The sequence below is a fragment of the Chiloscyllium plagiosum genome, chromosome 34 (genome assembly GCF_004010195.1).
Source record: "Chiloscyllium plagiosum isolate BGI_BamShark_2017 chromosome 34, ASM401019v2, whole genome shotgun sequence".
Lineage (NCBI taxonomy): Eukaryota > Metazoa > Chordata > Chondrichthyes > Orectolobiformes > Hemiscylliidae > Chiloscyllium > Chiloscyllium plagiosum.
The window spans coordinates 26347443-26372206 of record NC_057743.1 but is presented as its reverse complement, the minus strand read 5'-3'; the positions used below and the strand labels follow the sequence as shown (position 1 = coordinate 26372206).

At 39.2% G+C, this 24764-nt stretch overlaps 1 protein-coding gene across 1 annotated transcript in view; it reads right to left on the bottom strand.

Annotated features, from left to right (window-relative positions):
- The window catches only part of camta1a (calmodulin binding transcription activator 1a), a 1208107-nt gene extending 1191160 nt beyond the window's left edge, over window positions 1-16947 (bottom strand). The window contains exon 1 of the mRNA XM_043675998.1: window positions 16891-16947. Coding sequence (XP_043531933.1) covers window positions 16891-16915 — 25 coding nt within the window. The 5' untranslated portion in view covers window positions 16916-16947. The remainder of the gene's footprint in view (window positions 1-16890) is intronic.
- Between the last annotated feature and the right edge of the window lie 7817 nt (window positions 16948-24764).

Here is a 24764-nt window from a genome sequence, read left to right as displayed (position 1 = left end):
ATGGCTGGAAAATGGGAAGCCTTCAGAAATGAGATAGCAAGAATCCAGAGAAAGTATATTCCTGTCAGGGTGAAAGGGAAGGCTGGTAGGTATAGGGAATGCTGGACAACTAAAGAAATTGAGGGTTTGGTTAAGAAAAAGAAGGAAGCATATGTCAGGGATAGACAGGATAGATCGAGTGAATCCTTAGAAGAGTATAAAGAAAGTAGGAGTATACTTTAGAGGGAAATCAGGAGGGCAAAACAGGGACATGAGATAGCGTTGGCAAATAGAATAAAAGAGAATCCAAAAGGGTTTTTACAAATATATTAAGGACAAAAGTGTAACTAAGGAGAGAATAGGGCCCTTCAAAGATCAGCAAGGTAGCCTGTGTGGAGCCACAGAAAATGGGGGAGATACTAAATAAATATTTTGCATCAGTATTTACTGTGGAAAAGGATATGGAAGATATAGACTATAGGGAAATAGATGGTGACATCTTGCAAAATATCCAAATTACAGAGGAGGAAGTGCTGGATGTCTTGAAACGGTTAAAGATGGATAAATCCCCAGGACCTGATCAGGTGTACCCGAGAACTCTGTGGGAAGCCAGAGAAGTGATTGCTGGGCCTCTTGCTGAGATATTTGTATCATCGATAGTCACAGGTGAGGTGCCAGAAGACTGGAGGTTGGCAAACGTGGTACCACTGTTTAAGAAGGATGGTAAAGACAAGCCAGAGAACTATAGACCGGTGAGCCTGACCTCTGTGGCGGGCAAGTTGTTGGAGGGAATCCGGAAGGACAGGATGTACATGTATTTGGAAAGTCCGAGGGCAGAGCAGTAGACGTGATCTATATGGACTTCAGTAAGGTGTTCGACAAGGTTCCCCATGGGAGACTGATTAGCAAGGTTAGATCTCATGGAACTAGCCATTTGGATACAGAACTGGCTCAAAGGAGAAGATAGAGGGTGGTGGTGGCAGGATTGTTTTTCAGACTGGAGGCCTGTGACCAGCGGAGTGCCACAAGGATCGTGCTGGGTTATCTACTTTTTGTCATTTCATTAATGATTTGGATGCGAGCATAAGATGTACAGTTAGTAAGTTGGCAGATGACACCAAAATTGGAGGTGTAGTGGACAGCGAAGAAGGTTACCTCAGAACAGAATCTGGACCAGATGGGCCAATGGGCTAAGAAGTGGCAGATGGAGTTTAATTCAGATAAATGCAAGGTGCTGCATTTTGGGAAAGCAAATCTTAGCAGGACTTATACACTTAATGATAAGGTCCTAGGGAGTGTTGCTGAACAAAGAGACCTTGGGAGTGCAGGTTCATAGCTCCTTGAAAGTAGAGTTGCAGATAGATAGGATAGTGAAGGCGGCGTTTGGTATGCTTTCCTTTATTGGTCAGAGTATTGAGTACAGGAGTTGGGAGGTCATGTTGCGGCTGTACAGGACATTGGTTAGGCCACTGTTGGAATATTGCATGCAATTCTGGTCTCCTTCCTATCGGAAAGATGTTGTGAAAATTGAAAGGATTCAGAAAAGATATACAAGGATGTTGCCAGGGTCGGAGGATCTGAGCTACAGGGAGAGGCTGAAGAGGCTGGGGCTGTTTTCCCTAGAGCGTCAGAGGTTGAGGGGTGACCTTATAGAGGTTTACAGAATTATGAGGGGCATGGATATGATTATCAGACAAAGTCTTTTCCCTGAGGTCGGGGAGTCCAGAACTAGACAGCATAGGTTTAGGGTGAGAGGGGAAAGATATAAAAGAGACCTAAGGGGCAACGTTTTCACGCAGAGAGTGGTACATGTATGGAATGAGCTGCCAGAGGAAGTGGTGGAGGCTGATACAATTGCAACATTTAAGAGGCATCTGGATGGGTATATGATTAGGAAGCGTTTGGAGGGATATGGGCCAGGTGCTGGCAGGTGGGACTGGATTGCGTTGGGACATCTGGTCGGCATGGACGGGTTGGACCGAAGGGTCGGTTCCCATGCTGTATGACCCTAGTATACTTTAACTTGTGTCCCGTTGAATAAAGAGAAGTTTGAACTTATTCAATTCACTACAAAGTAAGAGCAGGAAATAGGTATTCCTGGTAGGTACACTTTTGCACACATTGAAAAGGAACATTAACACTATTCACCTCTGCAAATGAATCACTCACATTGTTTTCAGTCCAAAATATGAAGCAAAGGAAAAAGACAAAAGGTGAAAAAAGATAATACTGAGAATTCATTATTTACATACATAATTAATTGCATTGTCTGAAACTCCCAAACCTTCAGTCTAAACAGTGAAAGATTGAACGATGCCTGCTCTGAAATTCCTTCCATAAGTCTCTCTATGCTTATCTTTCTTTATAATGCTCCTAAAAATTTACCTGAGTTTTTGGTCATGTGCACAAACATCACAGTATGGATCAATTTTTTTTTAAATCTAACTATCCTGTGATGTCATTTGGCCAAGGTAAGAAAGAATGACCATCAATGGAATTATACTTCTGTAACAGTCTGGAATTCCAAGGAAGTAGGGAAACATTTAGAATCAAAGAATGATAACTAAACAAAAAGTAACTCAGTTAACAAGGTCTGTTCTAAGCCAGTTGTCTTCTAATCACTCGGGACATTCCATTACATTAAGGGTTCAATATAAATACAAATTACTGTTGTGATAACTTCAAGAAGCATTGACTCCTTATTTAGGAGTCTATGAAGTCATCCTTCTGTAACTGACTCTCATGCCGATCATTTGTGAAATTCAAGCTGAAATATTGAGTATAATCATAACCAGTATAATTTCTGCTAGTTGAAAGTATCATACCGGAAACGTAATCTCATCTTCATTCAGAATCCACAAATAACTGGCTGGTCATGAGGAATAATAACCATCGCCAATTTCTCTTTCTGAAGGCAGGGATATTAAGCTGTACTGCAAACTGTTCATACTGCTCAATGTCATTTTTTTATCCCACCTCAAACTCTTAAAATTTTAACTGCTGGTCTTCGAGTGTATTTATTTCTTACTGACATCAATTCAAGATTGTTTTGTTACTTCAAAGATCCAACATTACATGAACATATACTTACAATACAGCCAGAACAATAGATAGTCAAAAGCAATTTACAAGACAGTAACTACATTAAGGGATCTCAGGTCATGACAAATGTCACATGAGTAGCTCACTTAGTTTATAACTGTCAACAGAAGCAAAAAAAAGGGCAGCCAAATAATGTTTTATTGTCGATCTTGTAAAATTAATTTTGTTCAGTTTAATTTTGTGGATGTCAGAAAAACACAAACACGACACTCCATGTAATCAGTGTGTAAATTTTTTTCACACTCACAGGACTATGATACAAGTACCACAATCTGGGACAGCCAAAGCTTGAAAATTAAATGATCTTTCATTTTTAAACAAACATTCCCAGTTAAAAGGAAACATCCCTTATATATCATAACAATACTTCCTCATGTCAACATCAGAAGGACAATCTCCAATGCACACATCTATTTACCAAACTTACGACATACATGGCTTCCAAGACCAAATCAGTCAATACCGATACATAATTACTGACTGTTTTGCACAAAGATTCACACCTACTAGAAACAGTACATAAATTCAGTTCACTTCACAGGCATCATTTCAGCATTGCCTGCTGTGTTTTGAAAAGTTTTGAATTTCCTTTTTCTCCTTTCGTCCATTCGTTCAAATCTGACCCTTACACTTGTATTTTGACCTAAATTAAAGACTTCCAAACAATTCGTGCCTAAATCTCAGGATTACCAATGACATTTTTTTTTCTAGTTCTAGACCAATAGGCATATTAATTTTCTTACAGCACAATCATTTTCTGTAATTATAGCACTACTTTATTTAGGAATGCAGACATTCACAATGTAAATTAGACTATCAACTTATGTTCTTTTTACATGGGAGCTCTATTGAGGTCTTCCATCCATTTACCAATGTGAAGCAGCAACTCTCTCTCATTTCTGACTCAGACAAATTAATTTTCTCCTTCTCCAAATATCTAGAAGATTGCTTTAGGTTTGCCCAGACTAAATGCTGTACTGCTTTTTAATAAGTAAAAATAACTACAAAGTTAATGCAATCCAAGCACATACTTTGTAACAGTGAGAAATACATACAGTTCTAAAAACCCCTCTTTCCTGGCAGCCTCATTTGCAGACTCTGCTGTCATACTCTTTTATTGACCATATGGAGAAGATGCACAAAAGCTACACTAAAAACTGAGAATTTCACCTGCGAGTTAAGTAGGTTGAAAGAAAATATAACAGGTTTTTGTTCCCTGGATTCATGTCTAGGTTTATTGTTGACAAATTCACTAATCATAGTAATAGATGTAACCACCCATTCCACAATGTTTATTGAATCTGTCCACCAGATTGGTAAAACATGAACAAAACAGGTTAGCATGCCTGTTGAGAAAATTTAATAGCAGTAAACACATCTGAATACACCTCACTACAAAATCCAACTGTGCCCCAAATACAACGTATAAGACAGGAAATGCCAATAAATTTGGATGCATATCAGCAAGTTACTCATGAATTACTATACATTTAAAACTTTAATCAAAGCACCAAACTCACTGACAGCAAAATGGCATGTCATACAACATGAATACTTGAATCAGAGGAGCTCTTGAAATCAACACTAAGCTGTACAAGAAATATTCTTCAATAATAATGGCTCACTCTGTAGCACAGACCACCAACTACATATATTAGAACTTTTCTCTTTTTCTAACTCATTCAGAAAACTTCCAAATTCTATCAAAAGTTGTAGTTCAATAAATAATTTGAAAGATATACTTCAATCATCAGTTACTCAGTAAATAAAAATATCATGCATGCCGACTGAACCTGCTCATCAACAATCTGCTCAATAAATACTTTGCAGCTTTTATTTCATTCATTCAAGGGATGTGGGCTTCATTGACTGGGCCAATTTATTGCTCATCTCTAAATACCCTTGAGAAGGTGGTGCTAAGTTGCTTTCTTAAATCGCTGCAGTCCATTTGCTAATTCTGTTCCAAGATTGAAAATCGAACACTGTTGATTGTATGGAAGTTTCTACTGTCTGTCAATTTCTCGCAGCTCATGAAAATGGCAGAAAACCAAGTATGACCAAAACTTGAAATAGCAATAATCTGCTTAAACAAATGTATACAAATATAAAAAGCAAGAAATACAAATAGATTGTGTTACAAAGTAACAGTTTGAACTGGTTTGTTCTGCGAAAGTGTGTCTAAAAAACTGAACAGATATCTTTCCACAATTATTCTACTTATCTCGTAACAATGCCAACAGAAAAATCATGATAATTTGCCTTCACCCCATCTCATCGAAAGGATAGGTAAGTTGCAACTATATCTTACCACTGGCAATATGGCAATTGCAACCACCAAGGACAATGTGTCCTCCAAGCACTTTATGACTGTTAAGATATGATAAACCCAAGTCAAAGAAACACATGGATTAGTGGATCACACATGGACTATATTCTGAAATTTATTTTTCATTAAAGTAAATCCAGAATGGAATCAGAAATTTTAAATGGTTAACTCTGAAAGAATAAAGAATTTCTTATTGATAATTTTGATTTAGACTGCATGAGAGTTGGGGGTGGGGGGGGGGGGGCATGGGATTCAGTACTCTAAGAGGGGTGATGATAGTGTTACAAAGTCATAAGAGTATATGGTCACTTCGAAAGAGGTGCTTTTTCTGAACTGAGAGATTGCGACAGGACAGGTGTCTGTGACTAGGTGACAGGTGCAGAGAACTGATTATATGTAACAATCAGCTTGGGGTGGTGTTCTGATGTTAAGGCAACCGATTTGAATTAAATTTATGCCCAAGATACCAAAAACCAATTGAATTTGAATTTTATTGTATTACCAACATCAGACCAATGAGCGGGTACAATACTGGGGACATAGAAAGGAAGGGAGTTTTGAAAATTAGCCAGAGCAAACTACTCATTAAATTGGAGAGCACGTCACCTGAAAGGGGTTCTTTTTCTTTAAATAGTGGAAATCAGGGGTTTCTTTCACTCGCTCACATTTTTAAACAAATAAGGCAAGGTAAACTTTTCTGGGTGTTTTAGTTTTAATTGGCAGAGGGGTTCAACTTCCATGTCGTAACAATAAGAATCCAGCTTGCATTCTGTTTAGTCTGTTCCAGTCACTATAACATTCAATACATGCTAGACATAAAACAAACTTAAGTTACTTAATACTGTCAATATTCCAATTAGGTGTTTTCTTTTAAAAGTAAAGCCATTCTATTCATAAACTTCTTAAATTATATTTAACAAAATGCATGGCGGCTCTGTGCTTTGCACTACTGTCTCACAGCGATAGGAACCCAGGTTTGATTCCCCCCCACCCCAGGCAATCGTGTGGAGTTTGCACATTCTTCCAGCATCTGCATGAGTTTCCTCCAGGTGCTCCGGTTTCCTCCCACGGTCCAAAGATGTGCTGGCGAGGTGGATTAGCCATGGGAATGCAGGGTTACAGGGATAAGGTAGGGGTGAATACAAATGGCCTGCTTCCACACTGCAGGAATTCTATCATTCTTTGAGTTAAAAAAGCTCAAGACCCCTGAAATTCAAGTCAATTTGATGTTAATTCAGAGTTATTCTTCTACGTTTCCCCCAAATCTTTGCTTTATCGGACTACAGACTTGTTTCTCTTTCTGTTCTCAGATCCTTGCAGTAAACACCTTATTCCATATAGAAATCAGTCTCTTGCTGATTCACCTCTTCCTAAAACTGAGCAAATTCTCTTATGCACACACTATTAAAAAAAGTTAACATGCACAAAACAAACCATGTACTTACTGCAATAAAGAACATTTTATAATGTAAATACACAATATTTTGTGAAACCATTCACTAAAGCAGTTCTACATTATTTTTATTTTTCCGTTTGCCTTCCTAATCAGTTGCAGTATCCACATGCTGACTTTTCACGCAGGTCACTCAAGACTTATTCACTACATATGCACTGCAGAGTTCTGCAGTCGTTGTCAATTTAAGTAGTATGCTGCTTTTTTTTAAAAAATACTATTGATTTCTAAGATTAACTGAAAAATTAACATTTGAGAACAGGAATAAAAAATCATTTAAATGATTCCAGGCTCAGCATCCAATTAAGTCACATCTTTAACACTGATAATATCACACACACAAAGTTAGGCTGTATATAATTCTTGTCCCCATGCTGTAGAAAAAAATTGTTAAACTGGAGAGTGAGCAAAGATTTACAAGGATGGACAGTTTGAGTTAGGGAGAGAGGGGCTGTATTGGTTGTGGCCTTCTTACCTGGATGGGAGGTGGAGGGGTGACCTTATACAGGTTTACAAAATTATGTTCCACAGCGATCGATTCTGGGTTGTCCTTTGTTGGTAATTTATATAAATGATTTGGATGAGAATATAGAAGGCATGGTTAGTAAGTTTGCAGATGACACCAAAATTGGTGGCATAGTAAACAGTGAAGAAGGTTTTCTAAGATTACAAAGGGATTTTGATTAATTGGGACAATGGACTGATAAATGGCAGATGGAGTTCAATTTGGATAAATGCGAGGTTTTGAATTTTGGTACAACAAGGGTTGGACTTATACAATTAATGGTAGGGACTTGGGTAGTGCCATAGAACAGAGAGACCTAGGAGTTCAAGTACATTATTCTTTGAACTTTTTAATCACATACAGAGTCATTAAAAAAAAGCATTTGCCACACTTGCCTTCATTGCTCAGTCCTTTGAATGAAAAAGTTGAAAAGTCATGTTGAGGTTGTACAGAACATTGGCGAGGCCTCTTCTGGAACACTGTGTCCAGATATGGTTGCCAAGTTTTGGATAGGCAATATTAAGCTGGAGAAGTTTCAGAAGAGATTTATCAGGATATTGCCAGGTTTGGAAGGTTTGAGTTATAGAAAAAGGCTGGACAGGCTAGGACTTGTCCCACTGGAGCAGAGGAGGTTAAGAGGAGACCACATAGAAGTTTATAAAATAATGAGTACAGAGAGCTACTGGCAGTTGTCTTTTCCCCCAAGATGGAGGACGTCAAGACTAGCAGGCACATTAAGGCGAGAGGAAAGAGATTTTAAAAAGACGAGAGTAATTATCTTCTTTTTTGTTTACACTGTTTCGCAGATGGAATGAACTTGAGTTTGTGGAGGATATGGGTACAATTACAACATTTTTAAAACTATTTGGATAATTACATGAATAAGGTTTGGAAGGATATGGGCCAGGAGCAGGTGGGGCTAGTTTATTTTGGGAATATGCTAAGAATGGATTGGTTGGGCCAAAGGAACTGTTTCCTTGCTGTGTGCCTCTAACTTCTGGCTTCAATTCTAATTGGAACTTGAAGGCTTCAGTGCCCCATATGTTCTCAAAGTCAGAGATACTAGCTGTCCTATACACCTAATTATACAATAGTATAATGCACTTCTTGGTGCAAAACAAAAAGTTATACTAAAACATAAAACCATATATCAGAGATTCTCAAATGTATTGTGTGCATTCAAAAAACTAAATTAACTTGCTTTTCAAAAATTACACAAAAATAAAGCTTGGCAACACAATAGCACTAATATTCCAAAAATCTTTTAACAAATTAAATGGGCTAGAACCATAATATTTCACTGAATGTTTCTTTCATGAAAAATCATGTACATGACATCTCACTTGTCGAGACACTGACAAGGCAGTGAACCAAGCCTGAGGGTGATAGACTGGTTACGTTGTTATCTCACCAACTGTTCTCCCCACCCATCCAAAGGCAATGCATCATTCCGCATAGGGTTTTGTGGACATTAGATGCCCTTTATACATCATTCAAGGGAAGTGGTTAGTTGAGCAGTCTCCAGACCAAGATATTCTAATGCCGAATCCATCATGTACTTCATAATGTGCACACATTCACACACATTTGAAAACCAGAAGTCACTGGATTAAACTGAGAAGCAGAAATAGTGTGTTAATTTTTGCATCCCTGACCAGAGATCTAATTAAATCTCCCATATCATCACATGGCTAAGAATAGCTAACTCAGCAGAGACCAAAGATCACACTGGAATTTTCATGGCGGATAAGATATTCTCTAAGCAGTGCACTTATCAGATAGTTTTAATTTCACTCCTGGGACATTTGTTAAAGGTTACTCTGATACTGTCGAGTGCTGTAATAATAACTTAAAATTGGGTTTAATCCATGTTGGCAATAATTTAGAATCATCCAGGCACTTTAAAGGCTCATATTCACACCAACACTTCCTAAAGCCCAAGTTAGATGTGCATGAACATGGAATGTTCATGTACGCCCAGATTGACAACTTTATATGGATAAAGTATCAGAATTAACCATATCCATAAACCATAGACCTTTCATACATTTTCATTATTCACAGGCTATTAACTGGAAATTATTTTATTGTCAGATCTATCTATTAGAGTCAGAAGGCTTAATTGTTAAACTCTCAAACAAAATAAATTTTCTGCAAAATTCCTTATACATAGCAGTGACCAATGGCAGCAACATTGTGAAATTGTTTCAACCATGATCAGTGACACATCTGCAGCCACTGCTGTTTCACAATTACCAACCTGGTTAAAAATAGGCCTTTTCCTCAAAATAGGTTTGGGACTCAAATAATATCAAAATGGTTGGTTGTGTAGTTTATTGTGACTCCTCAGATACTGAAGCAGTCCACATTCAAATGCAACAAGATCTGGACAATATTAAGGCTTGGCCTGACATGTGGCATGGTAATAACCATATCCATTAAGAGAAAATCTAACCACAGCTCCTTGTCCTTCAATGGTGCTACCACTGAATCTCCCACAAAAAGTTTTTCATCAAATGAGTGGAGCTTCAGGATAAAAATCTTAAATTCCTTCCAAAAATCATGAATAAAATTATGTGATTTTTATTTTTTTAAAGATCACTTTTTCCTAACACAATCTACAACAGAAGCCAACTTATTCAATCCAGTAAAACATGACTGGTGAGAATAAACAGCTCAGTTATCATCAGCTTCAAAGTTAATGTTGATTCCTAATTTTACACATTTGGGTTACTATTGACCAGCTCAACTGGACTCACCACATTAACAGAATGGCTACGAGAACAGGACAGAGGTGAGGAAAACTGTGGCAAGTGATTCCCCAAAGCCTGTCCACCAACTACAAGGTACAAGTTCAGAGTGTGATACACATTCCACACTTGCCCAGATAGGTGCAGCTCCAACAACAGTCAAGATGCTTGACAGCATCCAGGCCAAAGCAGTGGCACAATATCCATTCCCTCCACCACCAATGCTTATTGCTGCAGTGTGTACCATCTCCAAGATACACTGTAGAAATTCACCCAAAATCTGTTAGACAGCAGCTTCCAAACATACAACTTCCATCTCGGAAGATAAGGGCAGTAGTAGATACATGGTAACATCACCGTTGGCAAGTTCCTCTCTCCACCCTAGAACTCCTTCACTATGAAAGGGTCTAAATCTTGGAATTTCCTCGCTGACTGTGCTTAGGATCAACCTGTAGCACATGGATTAGAAGTTCATGGAGGTAACTCACTACCACTTTCTAGGTCAAATAGGGACGGACAACAAATGCTGACCAATGACACCCATGTTTTTATTTACTTGTGGAACAATCATTTGTAACAATGGTGCAACACCCCAGTCCTCATGCAACCTTTAGCTTAACCAGCTCATACTCTCTCCTTCCAACAACTCTTTTCATTGCAACTTAGCCCCTTGGAACATGGTACAGTTCAACTTTTACCTATTTGTAGGTGTCAGAACATCTTTCACATTGGTTTCTATTCTCACTGCCACTTCATCATCACTTTCAATACCACCCAAGGATTATTACTGGCCTCCTACTGCACTTTTCTAGCACCCATAGATATGATGTTTCATTACACATATGCTGATAACACTAATTCTCCATCTCCACTTTCAATATGTCATTGCCACTGTGGTCAGAGTGCTTGCCTGAAATTCTTCAAAAGATGAACTACAATTTATTCCATCTAAACACTGAGATCAAAGCCATCATCATTTGGCCCCAAGACATACTCTTGCAGGACACTTTCTTTCTCCAGCCACTCATTCTAAGTCATACAATTTCAATATCCTCAACATCCAAGTGAGTATTCAACTGCATTTTCTATTTCCCCACAATTAGCACCTACGTGCACCTTCCAAACAGTACTGGTCTCCAAACTAATTTCATCCAACTGCTCTTGAAACCTTCATTCATACCTTTAGTACCTCCAGATCTGATCAGTGCTTTCATGTAAATCTCAGCTGATCCAAATCTGTTTGCACCTGATCCCAAACATTCTCATCCCATTATCAATTCCAATTTCTATGACTCTTCACCTTCCTCTCAAGATCAATGTTAAAACTAAGGTTTTGGTCACAGTTTTTGGTTTGACATGTATTACTTTCACTGCTAAAGGCACTATATTAATTCATATTGTTGCTTTATGGGCCCATTTTTTAGGTTAACATTAAAATATGTTCCACATAATTTGCAGCATTTGTCCAACAGGAGTCAATAAAACATGACAAACTTATTTTTGAGGAAGAGGTTGATCAGCTTGGAAAGCAATAGATGCAATTTAAGTCACACACACGATGTTTTGTTTATTGATTATAAAAGAATACTGAGTTTACACGCCTTAAAAATCAATGGAATCCCTGAACGCGAATGATGACTTATTCTTGAATATCAGATACAGACTTTCATAGGTGCAATCCTACTACAGGTTTTGGAAGTAGCAGGAGCTCACATTCGTTGATTCAGATTTTAATGACTGGAGAATCTGCTAGTAAGTATTTCTATTTTTGCCACTTTTCTCTCAAATGCTCACCCATCACTTGAGAGCCTGAAAAAAAATTGTCAACAGATTATTCAATCAGTGAGAGCATTAGAACTGCATCTTCATTAAATACAGTCACATTTCTGCATTTTTAGAAAAAGATACGAAGAGGAAAGAGACATCTGGCTACTTTTCCCCACCTTAGCGATGTCAAGAGCTACTTCAGCACTTTAATGCTGCACTGGCTGATATCAGCTAACCCAGAGCAGAGTGAAAATGAAATTCTATACCTTCAGTAGTTCAGACAGGGTATTTTAATACATTAAACCAATTAAGAATAATCAGTGGTCACTATACTACCACAAGAACAAGAATGCTTTGGAGAAGGTGCAGAGAAGAGTTACCAAAATGTTACCTGGTCTGGAGGGTTTTAGTTATGAGGAGAGGTTGAATAAACTCTTTTTGCTGGAGATACACAAGTTGATAGGCAACCTGATAGAGGTCTACAAAATTATGAGGGGCATAGATAGGGTAAATAGTCAGAGACTTTTACCCCCCCTAGGTGCAAAGGTTAACTACAAGAGGGCACACGTTCAAGGTGAGGGGAAGGGAGTTGTCGAGGGGAGAAGTGTAGGGAAACTTATGCCCGAAACATCGATTCTCCTGTTCCTTGGATGCTGCCTGACCTGCTGCGCTTTTCCAGCAACACATTTTCAGCTCTGATCTCCAGCATCTGCAGTCCTCGCTTTCTCCTCGAAGCAGGCACATTAGCAACTTTTAAGGCACATCTTGATAGATACATGAATAGAATGTGAACAGAGGGATAGAAACTATGCATGGGCAATAACTACAGGGTCTAAATAAGGATTAGAAAAAAGGACCTGTTTCTGTGCTGTAACGGTATATGTTTCTATCAACAAAAAAAACAAAAACTGCTCCACTAAAAGAGAAAATATTAAACTTGATGTTTTGTAAAAGCTTATTTAAAAGCATACTTATTGCAAACTTGTTAGAAGTCCCATGCAAAGCTACAGCAAGTATTGAGAACTTCACCCTGAATTGTATTACAGACCTTAGCATACAGTTACACTAAAGACAAGATTTTTTTTGAAAAAACAAACTAAAGTTGGCAATGCAATTCTAAAACACAAGATAGTTCAACCACCTATAAAATATGTGCTAAAACTGCAGCTAGCTCAAACAAGATAGCTGTTATAAGGTGCTAAATTATAATAACCTGCATTCTACCACCAATTGGAGAAATTCATAAACTACACACATTGTAAATGACCTTTACTTGAGGCTTTAGAATATGAATCAAATTAAACCAAGTTTTGAAGTTTTCAAAAATTACATTTCTGACCAACATGCACTTTGATTGGTAAGAGAGGAGCAGTGCAAGGCAAATGCCGACAAAAGAAAAGTTACCAAATTAATCTTCCACACTAATAACTTCACTTTCTGCTTTAAATTTTATATCTTAGCAGGATAAGGGGAACATCAAGAGTGGATAGATGAATTTGATCTCACTTGTGCAGTAACTATTACACTGTCATATCCACTGCAATTGAAATTTTCCACCACTAGACAACTAAGATTTCCACTTGCAATTGTACGAGCTTCATTGCAATTCTAGTCACCTAATTGATATTGGTGATACAGAAACAAATTACATTGGTAAATTGGGAGCAATGCCAATATTCTGCTACGCTCATTAACCTGTTTGGTAACAGTTATATTGTGTCAAGAAGGGCAAAGACACCCACAAAGAAATCACTGCTGAAGCAACCAATTCCACGCTCTCGAATCCAATTTTTAAATCTAAGGAGTCTTTTATAATCCTACAGTTAAACTTGCATCGTATTTTACCAATATCCATGAAACAGCTCATTTTATATGAAATACGTTCTAAAAATAAACTTTTGATTGGTCTCAGCACCATAAAGCTCAAGGAGACAGGGCCAGTGGGGAGATCAACCATGGCTCTGATTAGGAAATGTGGATTTGAGAGGTCAGGAATGCTTGCTGTGACAATCCCATTGCTCTCTGTCTTGGCTAACACTTGAAGAATGAATCATTGACCAAATTATCAAGAGGTAGTCAGCTCTGACAAATGGCAAAGAGAAATAAGAATTTTCAAAACAGCAATTAAATTAGGTCAACTGATAAAACCTCGAGTAAATGGCCATCATGAAATGGCAAACCAACAAAGGCGTCATCACCAAACCATCACAAAAAGGACTTATTTCTTCTCTAATCATGAGAAGTGGGGGGAAAAAAGAAATCACACTGTCAACATATTTTGACAACTAAAATTTTATAAATCTAAACATTGATCAACATCACTTTTACATACATCTACTTCGAATGCACAAAATTTAAAAACTCAACATTTTCAAAAATATCAATTTTTCAGATTGAACTAGTACACTTAGCATTAGGCTGGTGACAACCATTGTAGGACTTAAACCAGTGAATTATTTCCTTTTTTTGTTCTATTAAAAAACTTAACTTGACAAAGGCTCACAGTATAGAGTACCATCAAGGCTGAGGACAGAGGACAAACAAAGGAAGGATTAGGTAACACAAAAGTCTGGGTTTTTAAGAGTGCAGAAAGGCAGGAAAATCCGTGGGAAGTGAGAAGTTCCACAGCTCTGAAGCACAAGGCATAAAATTATGTATCAGATCACAAAACGGAAAAGAATATCATATGGGGACATATGGCATGCTGAAGGAGTCAAAAAGGGAGTTATTTTTCCTGAAATTCCCCAAGCAATCATATGGTTAGTTTTTTTTTCAGAAAGCCTTTCCAAAACTGATGAAAGCTCACAGACCTGAAAATGTTATCTCTTTCTCTCCACAAACGTTGCCAGAAACTATTCCCAATATTGTATGTTTTAATTTCATATTTCCAGGATCCACAATATTCTTTCTGATTTGAGTTTGATCTTTGGACTTGCAACAATAATTCCCTATTATAATGTAATGCATTAATAACTGCAATTTCTTTAATTTCCATGATTACCATCAACACAAAACAAAAATCACACTCAACATTAGTTTCAGAGGTATTTTTGCCATTAACAGCAGTGATATAATTACTCAGTACGGAGTTTCCAGAGTATAGGTGAAACTACAAAAAGGACTCCTTAAACTGACAGCTTGACAGAGATAATGCACAGACTACCATTGAATAGCTGATTCATTGCTTTTGTTGTCTGACAGAAATACCATAAGGTGTTCCAATGTTAGAACAGGGAGAGAAAATTGCTTAAAAAGCAATCAGGGCTTTGAGTTTGAGACCTGGCCCTTTTGTTGACTGAGAAATTGATCATTTAAATACAAGCATAACCTGCAGCCACAGGGACAGAAGAAAAATTCTGGCAGCCATCAAAACATTCCTTGGCTTACAACATTGATATTGGTACAAATATTCTGACAGGAATCCAAATCTTCAAGATAAGTTATACACAGGTACGACAAAAGTCTGTTTCCTGAAAAGAGGCAATACATTACGTAATATATGGTCTCTTCTTAACATTCCAATTGCATCTATGACATGCTGTGTATCATACAGCACCAATAAAACAAAGGGTTAAAGCCCCTAAGAGTTTTATGTGCATAATCAATACAGACTTATAAAAAACTTACAAAGATGTCCCCATGCACACAACACACTGTAATAAAGACTTTCCATTCCTAGATTGATATAACATTTTCACCTCAACACAAAAAAGACTGGACAATATATTCAAGAACTATTTTCTCAGTTACTGGTTTGAGTGATTTTAGTTTTTCAAAAAATAGAAATATCATTTACTAATAAATTGATACAGTAAGTAATCTGTCCTAGGTTCTTGGGAATCGCTGCAGCACCACAAAGTAGATGAATCTACAAGTAACTTATTACATTTTGCTGTGTTATTTGCTTTTTTCTATAAAGTCTGCAAAGAATGCTTCAAATACTACAAAACTGCAGGTTAAGTATACCAATATAATTAGTACTTTGCATAACACTTGAATATAATGACAAAACATTACCTCAAAATTACGATATCATGCATTGCTTTCTTTTTCATTTGCACAAAGTGCATAAAGTGAAATTACAAACTGTTCTCTTATTATGGAAAGTCAACTTGCAAGAGATTCATTACACCTTCATAACTATCATTTTAAAGCATTAATGTTTGAATATTTAAAAGTTCTTACTATTTTATGCTTTAAAAAAGTCGACAATTCAATACTGAATATGGCCTTTTCACATAACCTTTTTTGAAGTGCACTACTTTTCTCAAGTTGTACTTTCAAAGAAAAACTTCCTAATAAGTTTATAAATTCTAGCAACGGAGAGTATACTGAATGAACGTTCAGGAGCCTCAAATAACTGCTATCCCGGAAATAAGATCACTGAAATTAAGAAACAAAATTTCTCATAACAATTACTTTCTATACAGATTTAGTTAACATTTGTTCAAACTATCCATAGCTAATCTTTGTGTTTTTTGGTAAATTTGCATCCGAACTAAAATATGAACTCGTTACTCGTGCCGTGTAATTTTCCCTTGTCTATGAAGATCTTCCTCGTTATTTTGGGGAATATTACTTAAAGTATTTCAATACCGAAGTGATAGAGGAGTTAAATCACTTTCACACCAGATAAACAATCCGTTACCGCCCTCTTGTGGATTTTACCGACATCAAAAACCACACAACCTTATACATTTCATTTTATTTAAAATAATATTTTTCCCTTCTGTACAAAAGTGACAGTTTGATGAGATTAAAGAACATTGAGCTATTTATTCAATATCTGTAAGAAAACCGTTTGTTCTTCTCTGTATCTCACACAGCTATAATTTTATTGAAGCTAAACCGTTTTTCGCTCAATTCGCAGCGCCTCACACCCCCTTGTTCTGTCAGATTTAGCTTTTTCTCGTCGTCCCGAAGGTTGTCATCACAATTAAAAATTAAATATCAGTGTTTTGTTTGCACACTGGAATTCTCCCCCACCTCCGCCTCTTCTGCCCCTTACCTTCCGGCTTCTTTTCGGCAGCCATTTCAGTCCCCCACTTACATCCCTATACCCGACCGCCGGAGAGACCGCCGCTCAACCAACCTTGAGCGCCGGGCACAAAACCCAGCCCGCCCCCCTCTTCACTCCCTCGCAGTACCATGCAGCCGATTGGGCCAGAGACACCATCCCACCGCCCCTTCGCCTGTCGGATCGGCATGCTATTGGCCAATACGTGGGTCAATCATGATGGCGGAGTTTCCGGTTATCGGGTTTGGTTGTGCCCGCCCTGAAAGGCGTTTGGCGTGCGTGCATCGACGTGGGGAGGTGCGCGTTCTCGAGGTCCCGCGCGGGGAAGGCTACTGTGCATCAACGCGGAACGAGGAGGTTCCATCAACGGCTCCTCTCGTGAGACTTGGAGATTCTCTCTCTGTTGCCCCCGCCGCCCCGATAATCGGGAACTGTTAACAAGGAGAGTCATCAAAAGACAAGATGAGCCCCATCCGCTGGTTCATCTTGGACCTCCATAATCAGCGCCACGAAGCCTGAGGAAGCGATTATTCACTCAGTTTCAGTATAGGTCTGAGATCACGTGTTACTCGTGACACCAAATTGTTAGATGTGGAGGAGCCCCTGTTGGACAGGGTGGATCATGTTAAAAATCACACAACACCAGGTTATGGACCAGCATTTTTATTTGGAAGCAGCTTCCAAATAAACTTGTTTGACTATAACCTGATGTGTGACTTTTAACCAAATTCTAAGTTTTATTTGTTTGGGAATGGGCTAAATGGCCTAATTTCTTCTTTGTTTTATGGGAATAGAATCCACAGTGATACAACAAAGAGGCCATTCAGCCCATCGTGAAAGATCTCTTTTTGTACTTTTCTGGAGGTTGTGTGTATCAGGTGTTGTTGTCCCTCCCTAAATGCCACTGAGAAGGTAGTACAGAGCAAATTTCTTTAACTTAATGTAGTCCAGCTTGCAGTTACACCCACTGTACTATAAGGGAAGGTTCTATGAAATCTTGATCAAATGTCAGTGAGGCAACCAATTGTGTACCACTATGCTGCTATCTCTTGTGGGTTTGTCCTTCTGAGGATATACAGTCCTCAACAATAGTGTAAGTATTTGGGATATTTTTTGTAAATGAGTATGACTGTGTCAGCCTGATGCTTGACTGGTTTGCAGGAAAGCTGTCTAATTTTGGAACAAGCCCCCAGATGTTAGGAGGGTTTTGCAGGTTGATAGGCTGAATATGCCAGTTACATTTCTGGTGCTTGGTGATTTTATTCCTTTTTTGACTTTTCTGTAGCAGTTTAATACAATTGTATAGCCTCCTCGGACATTTAAATGTCATCTATATTGATCCAATTGGGTTCTATTGTCCTTGAAGTTTACAAATTTTCGCCTTTGTGTGTTTATGTCTAACAGTACTGTGGGCATAGCAGTATTGCTATGAATTGCAGCAGCACACCACCATCTTCTCAGGTGCAATGGGATGAGCAATAAATGCTGGTGTCATCAGCATCACACACATCATAAGAACAAATAAAATTCCCTTTCAAAAGTTATTATTAAATCAGTGTCCACCACTCTTTAAGGCGTGCATTCAGATCATAACAACTCACTAGGTGAAAAGATTTCTCCATTTACTTTTGAGTCTTGCACCAATTACCCATGTCTGTGCCTTCAGGGTATCAACCCTTCAGCATTAGAAACTGTTTTTCTTTCTTTATGCGAGTTAAACTGTCACTATTTCAAACATTTTTATTCCTTTTAGACTACTCTGCTCTTTTATCTTCACAGTCAGAGCAAACACCTCACAGCCATGCCACGAGTCAACTTCATTGATCATCTTCTCAATATGTAAAACTAGATCTTTTTACTCCACCTAGTGGAAAAACTCAGTTGTTTCAATCAATCACATTTATTGTTATGACTTGGTACTTTCAATACATAACTAAAATGATAAGTAATCATTATTTTAAAATATATTAAAAGATATGCTGTCTAGCTCTACTGAAAAATTATATAAAATGTTAGCCTTAGCTCAATGATAGCACATTTGCCTCTAGTCAGAAGATTGTGGTTCAAGTCCAACCACAGAGACAGGCATGTAAGTCTAAATTGCCACTTCAATGCTGCACTGACTGATGTACTTTTTTTTAGACATTATTCATTAAAATGAGGCTTCATCTACTCTTTCAGAAAAACCTCAGAAATATTTGGCACTATCTGAAAAAGAACCTATAGTGCAGCAATTATCTGTAATATACATCATAAAAATGGACTATTTATTCATTTAAGTATTTTCTGTTTGTGGTACCTAATTCTGCAAGCAATGCCTCCAAAATATGAAAAAGGATAAATGACCATAGAATATTATTTTCAGAATTGTTGGCTGAGGGAGAAATGCTACACTCCAGGCCACACTATTGTATCAACTTTGATTCTGTGCTTAAATCTATAAAGGATCTTGCACCCACAATATTCTGACTCTATGTTAGCTGTCAAGAGTGTGATGCTGGAAAAACACAGCAGGTCAGGCAGCATTCGAGGAGCAGAAGAAATGACATTTCAGGCATAAGCCCTTCATCAGGACAGGGGGGTATGAGAGATAAATATGAGGGGGTGGGGCTAGGGGAAGAGACTGGTTGGTACAGACCAACTCCCTGGTCCTCACCTTCCACCCAACCAATACTCTTGTCCTCACCTTCCATGCCACCAACCTTCATATACATCACATCATCCACTGCCACATCTGACACCAACAAACAGACTGCACTACCTCTATCAGCATTTTGGAGAGACCATTCCCTCCGTGACTCCCTTGTCAGATCCATGCACTCTACCAGCCCTCACTCCACTCATGGCACCTTCCCCTGCCACCTCAGGAAATGCAAAGCCTGCACTGTCGCCCCCAAACGCACCCACATCCAAGGCCCCAAAGGATCCTTCCACATCCGACAGAAATGTATCTGTACCTCTACTAATGTCTTCTACTGTACCCATTGCACCCAATGTGGTCTCCTCTACATCAGGCAGACAGGACACCAACTTGTGGATTGTTTCAGAGAACATCTCTGGGACACCCACACCAACTAACCCCACCGCCTCGTGGCTGAACACTTCAACCTCCCCTCCTAATGTACCAAGGACATGCAGGTACTGGGCCTTCTCCATCACCAAACCCTAACCAACCGATGCCTGGGGGAAGAACTCCTCATCTTTCACCTCAGGACCCTGCAACCACATGGGATTAATGTGGATTTCACCAGTTTCCTCATTTTCCCTCTCTAACCTTATCCCAGTCCCAAGCCTCCAACTCGGCACTGCCCTTTTGACCTGACCATCATCTTTTCCATCTATCCATTTCACCTTCTTCTCCAACCTACCCATTTTCCCACCCACCTTCATCTACCTATTGCATTCTCAGCTATCTTCCCCCTAGCCCCACCCACCTCACATATATCTCTCAGCCCCCCCCCGGCCCACAAGCCATGCCTGATGAAGGGCTTATGCCTGAAACATCGATTCTCCTGCTTCTCAGATGCTGCCTGACCTGCTGTGCTTTTCCAGCACCACACTCTCGACTCTGATCTCCAGCATCTGCAGTCCTCACTTTCTCCTCCGAGCTGAGTTAAACTAATCCTTACAGGGATTGGAATGTCCATAGCCTCTGAGTAACTTTGGTGATTGCATTTTTGAAAAATGTAATTGAAAGTGTCCATTATGACTTTCAGCTTGATGAGTAATCAAATTCCAATCTCATTAAGACCATAAGACATAGGAGCGGAAGTAAGGCCATTCGGCCCATCGAGTCCACTCCGCCATTCAATCATGGCTGATGGGCATTTCAACTCCACTTACCCGCATTCTCCCTGTAGCCCTTAATTCCTTGTGACATCAAGAATTTATCAATTTCTGCCTTGAAGACATTTAGCGTCCCGGCCTCCATTGCACTCCGTGGCAATGAATTCCACAGGCCCACCACCCGCTGGCTGAAGAAATGTCTCCGCATTTCTGTTCTGAATTTACCCCCTCTAATTCTAAGGCTGTGACCACGGGTCCTAGTCTCCTCGCCTAACAGAAACAATTTCCTAGCGTCCACCCTCTCCAAGCCATGTATTGTCTTGTAAGTTTCTATTAGATCTCCCTTTAATCTTCTAAACTCCAACGAATACAATCCCAGTATCCTCAGCCGTTCCTCATATGTTAGACCTACCGTTCCAGGGATCATCCGTGTGAATCTCCGCTGGACATGCTCCAGTGCCAGTATTCCTTCCTGAGGTGTGGGGACCAAAACTGGACACTGTACTCCAAATGGGGCCTAACCAGATCTTTATAAGGTCTCAGTAGCACAACGGTGCTTTTATATTCCAACTCTCTTGTTGACAACATTGCATTCGCTTTCTTAATCACGGACTCAACCTGCATGTTTACCTTTAGAGAATCCTCAACTAGCACTCCCAGATCCCTCTGTACTTTGGCTTTATGAATTTTCTCACCGTTTAGAAAGTAATCCATGCTTCTATTCTTTTTCCCAAAGTGCAAGACCTCGCATTGATTATTTATTGATAGAAACAGAATTTAGGAGCAGAAGTGGGCTGACTCTGCCATTCAGGATGACCATGGATGATCATTCAACTTAGTACCCTGTTCTCGCTTTATCCCCATACTCTTTGATTCTCGTAGCCCGAAGAACTACACCTAATTCCTTTTTGAAAACATTCAAAGTTTGGCCTCAGCCACTCTGTCAGAGAATTCCATAGGCTCACCACTCTCTGGGTGAAGAAATCTCTCTTCATCGGTCCTAAATATCATACCACATATCCTTAAATTGTGGCCCCTGGCTCTGAACTCCCCAGTGATTAGCAATATCTTTCCTGCATTTACTTTATCCACTCCAGTTAAAATATAAGAGATCCTCCCTCAGTTTTCTGAATCCAATTAATATAGTCTTCACTGAACCAGTCCCTCTTCATACGTCATCCTGCTAGCTAAGGAATCAATTTGGAAAATCTTCATTGCACTTTCTCCGTAGCCAGAACATTCTTCCTCAGATAAGGAAATCAAAAATGCACACAGCATTACCAAGGCCCTATACAATTGCAGCAGAGTGAAGAATCTCCTTTGTCCTGAGAGCAGGAGATAAATACTTTCTGAATTACATTACACAATATAGTCTTGGTTGTTATGTTTTCATAATTTAGTATTATGTTCATTGTGAGAACCAACTGGAGATTATTTGTGTTCTTATACATAGCAGCAGACTAAACCTACGGGGGATGTACGTCTGTGATGTGCATTGTAATGAAGTGTGTAAAGATTGCCTCCATTATATCTTATATTACCAGGCTTTCTGAAAGACAACAGTGATCAAAATGATGTTGCATTTAACTTGCCAGGAGCAATGTCAACGGATATTCACAAGTCCAGTAAAATCAGTAAACCAGTCAGATAAAGAACTGTAGGCCCAAATGCAAGTGCTATTACTGGTTAGAACATACAGGACGGATGCCACAATAGCCTAAATGTTTGAGCATGCTCACAGGTTCCAATTTCAGTCTGTGTTCGGTTGCTGACTACAGTTAGCAGCAGTACTTAAGAAACTACGATTTTATGATGTAGAGTCAGCCAGAGCATCCTGTTCCTTTGAGAACATGTGTATGCATAAATGTCAAGTTCAGATGTAATGGCCTCCAGGATTGAATACTCTCCTGATATGCACTTTGCTGAGAGACAGCGGGTAGCTGGTACCCATAGCACCCCAAACGGGGACAGTACCTCTCAGAGAAGGGAAAGAGAAAACATTCTCCTTGATACAACTAAAATTTCGTGTTTGCATAGTTACTTCATTTCAACAAAATGAGAAATTAGAGTATATTAAGTTCCCTTCAGCATATATTATGGTAGCAATAAAATATGTAACATTTACTTAACATCTCTCTTAAGTGTCATTCATGTAAAATTCTTTCAGCTTGGAGATGAACTGCTTCATTCTGCAGCTTCCATAGGGATTTTAGTTTCAACAGCAGGATGTGTCAGCCATGGGCTGATCCTCAAATGCTGGCAGCTCCATAACTCCCTTGGGAGAAAACCAGGAGGGAAATTCCTGGTAAATCATTTTTGCAGGAATCACCTGCCTGAGGTTGAGGCCTGAGGCCTGGATTGAGGCCTCCACTTGCCCTCTGAGTCAATACATTTATTTAGTAATGCTACTGTAACTGAGCATTTTTTTCTTTAACTCTGCAGATTTTCCACGATGGTTAGCACTGCTGCCTCACAGCACCCCAGGGACCCGGTTCATTTCCAGCCTTGGGTGACTGTCTATGTTAAGTTCGCACATTCTCCCCGTGTCTACAAGGATTTCCTCTGGGTGCTCTGGTTTACTCCCACAATCCAAAGATGTGCAAGTTTGGTAAATTGGCCATGCTAAATTGCCCATTGTGTTCTAAGATGTGTGGGTTAGGTGCACGAGTCAGGGGTAAATGTAGAGTAATAGGGTAGGAGAATGGGTCTGAGTGGGTTACTCTTTGGAGAGTCGGTATGGACTTGTTGAGCCAAATAGGTAAAAACACTGACTGCAGATGCTGGAAACCAGATTCTTGATTAGTGGTGCTGGAAGAGCACAGCAGTTCAGGCAGCCTGAACTGCTGTGCTCTTCTAGCACCACTAATCCAGAATCTGGTTTCCAGCATCTGCAGTCATTGTTTTTACCTCGTTGATTTTAACACAACTGCAAATCCTCTTGCAAGGATGCCTGCCTTGAAGAAGTTTTCCTCCTCTTTCTACAAGAATCTTAGGGAGTCCCTCTCCCACTGCAACTCCCAGGTCATTTCCTCTGCCCTGAAGCTCTTCAACCAGGTCCTGAAACAAACTCGCTACCACAGCCACATTTGCTTCCTCAGTGCCTGCCTCAGGCTCTCTGCCTGTATTCTTGATGAAGGGCTTTTGCCCGAAACTTCGATTTTACTGCTCCTCGGATGCTCCCTGAACTGCTGTGCTCTTCTAGCACCACTAATCCAGAATTGTTGAGCCAAATGGCCTGTGACCACACTATGGATTCTATGATGATTCTATGAAGCCATCCCATCATCAGTAGCCTGTCATCATATTAGGGCACTATACATCAGCCTTTTCATAAGCATACACCTTTCTTACAATTCACTCTATATTAGCTCAGGCTGATCAAACTTTATTTTTCTCTCAAAAGTAAAATGCTGCAATCAAGAACAAAATGTGAATAGAGCATCCATTTCATGTACCCAATGGCAGCAACAAACACTCCTTAGTTAAAACATTCATAAAATTAACAGTGATGTTTCTTCAGCTTGCTGCATTGCACTCAAATAACTTTTGGCTATTTCCACACAATCCATCCTATCACCTCCCTCTATGAGATAGCTGATTTTAAAAGAACTCCTCTTTATATTGTCCCATTTCTGGCCCTCCATGTGCATTATTTTGATAAGTGGATGACACCCAATCTGCACACAGCAAAACAGCACCAAGATTGAAAACTTGCTTTGGTAGACATGATTGACAAAAACAGCAATATGTATTTGTCTAGAACTTATAATGGAGTAAAATTCCCCAAACCTAGCTGTTTTTCAAGACATTAGAATACATGAGCCAAATGTTAGTAAAATAAAGATGATTTTAACCAACATCTTAAAGAAGGAGAGAGAAAGATGTTTTAGGCGGAGGAAAGAACTGCAAAGCTTTAGGGCCTTGATAATTTAAGATACGACCACACAACGAAATGGGCAAAATAAATTGGAGATGCACAAGAGGCCAGATGGAGAAATGGTGGCCTAAACTTCAGGAGAACTTCCCTTTAAACAGTAGTGATTTGGAAACTTTATTGTGCACATACATGGACAAGTGGA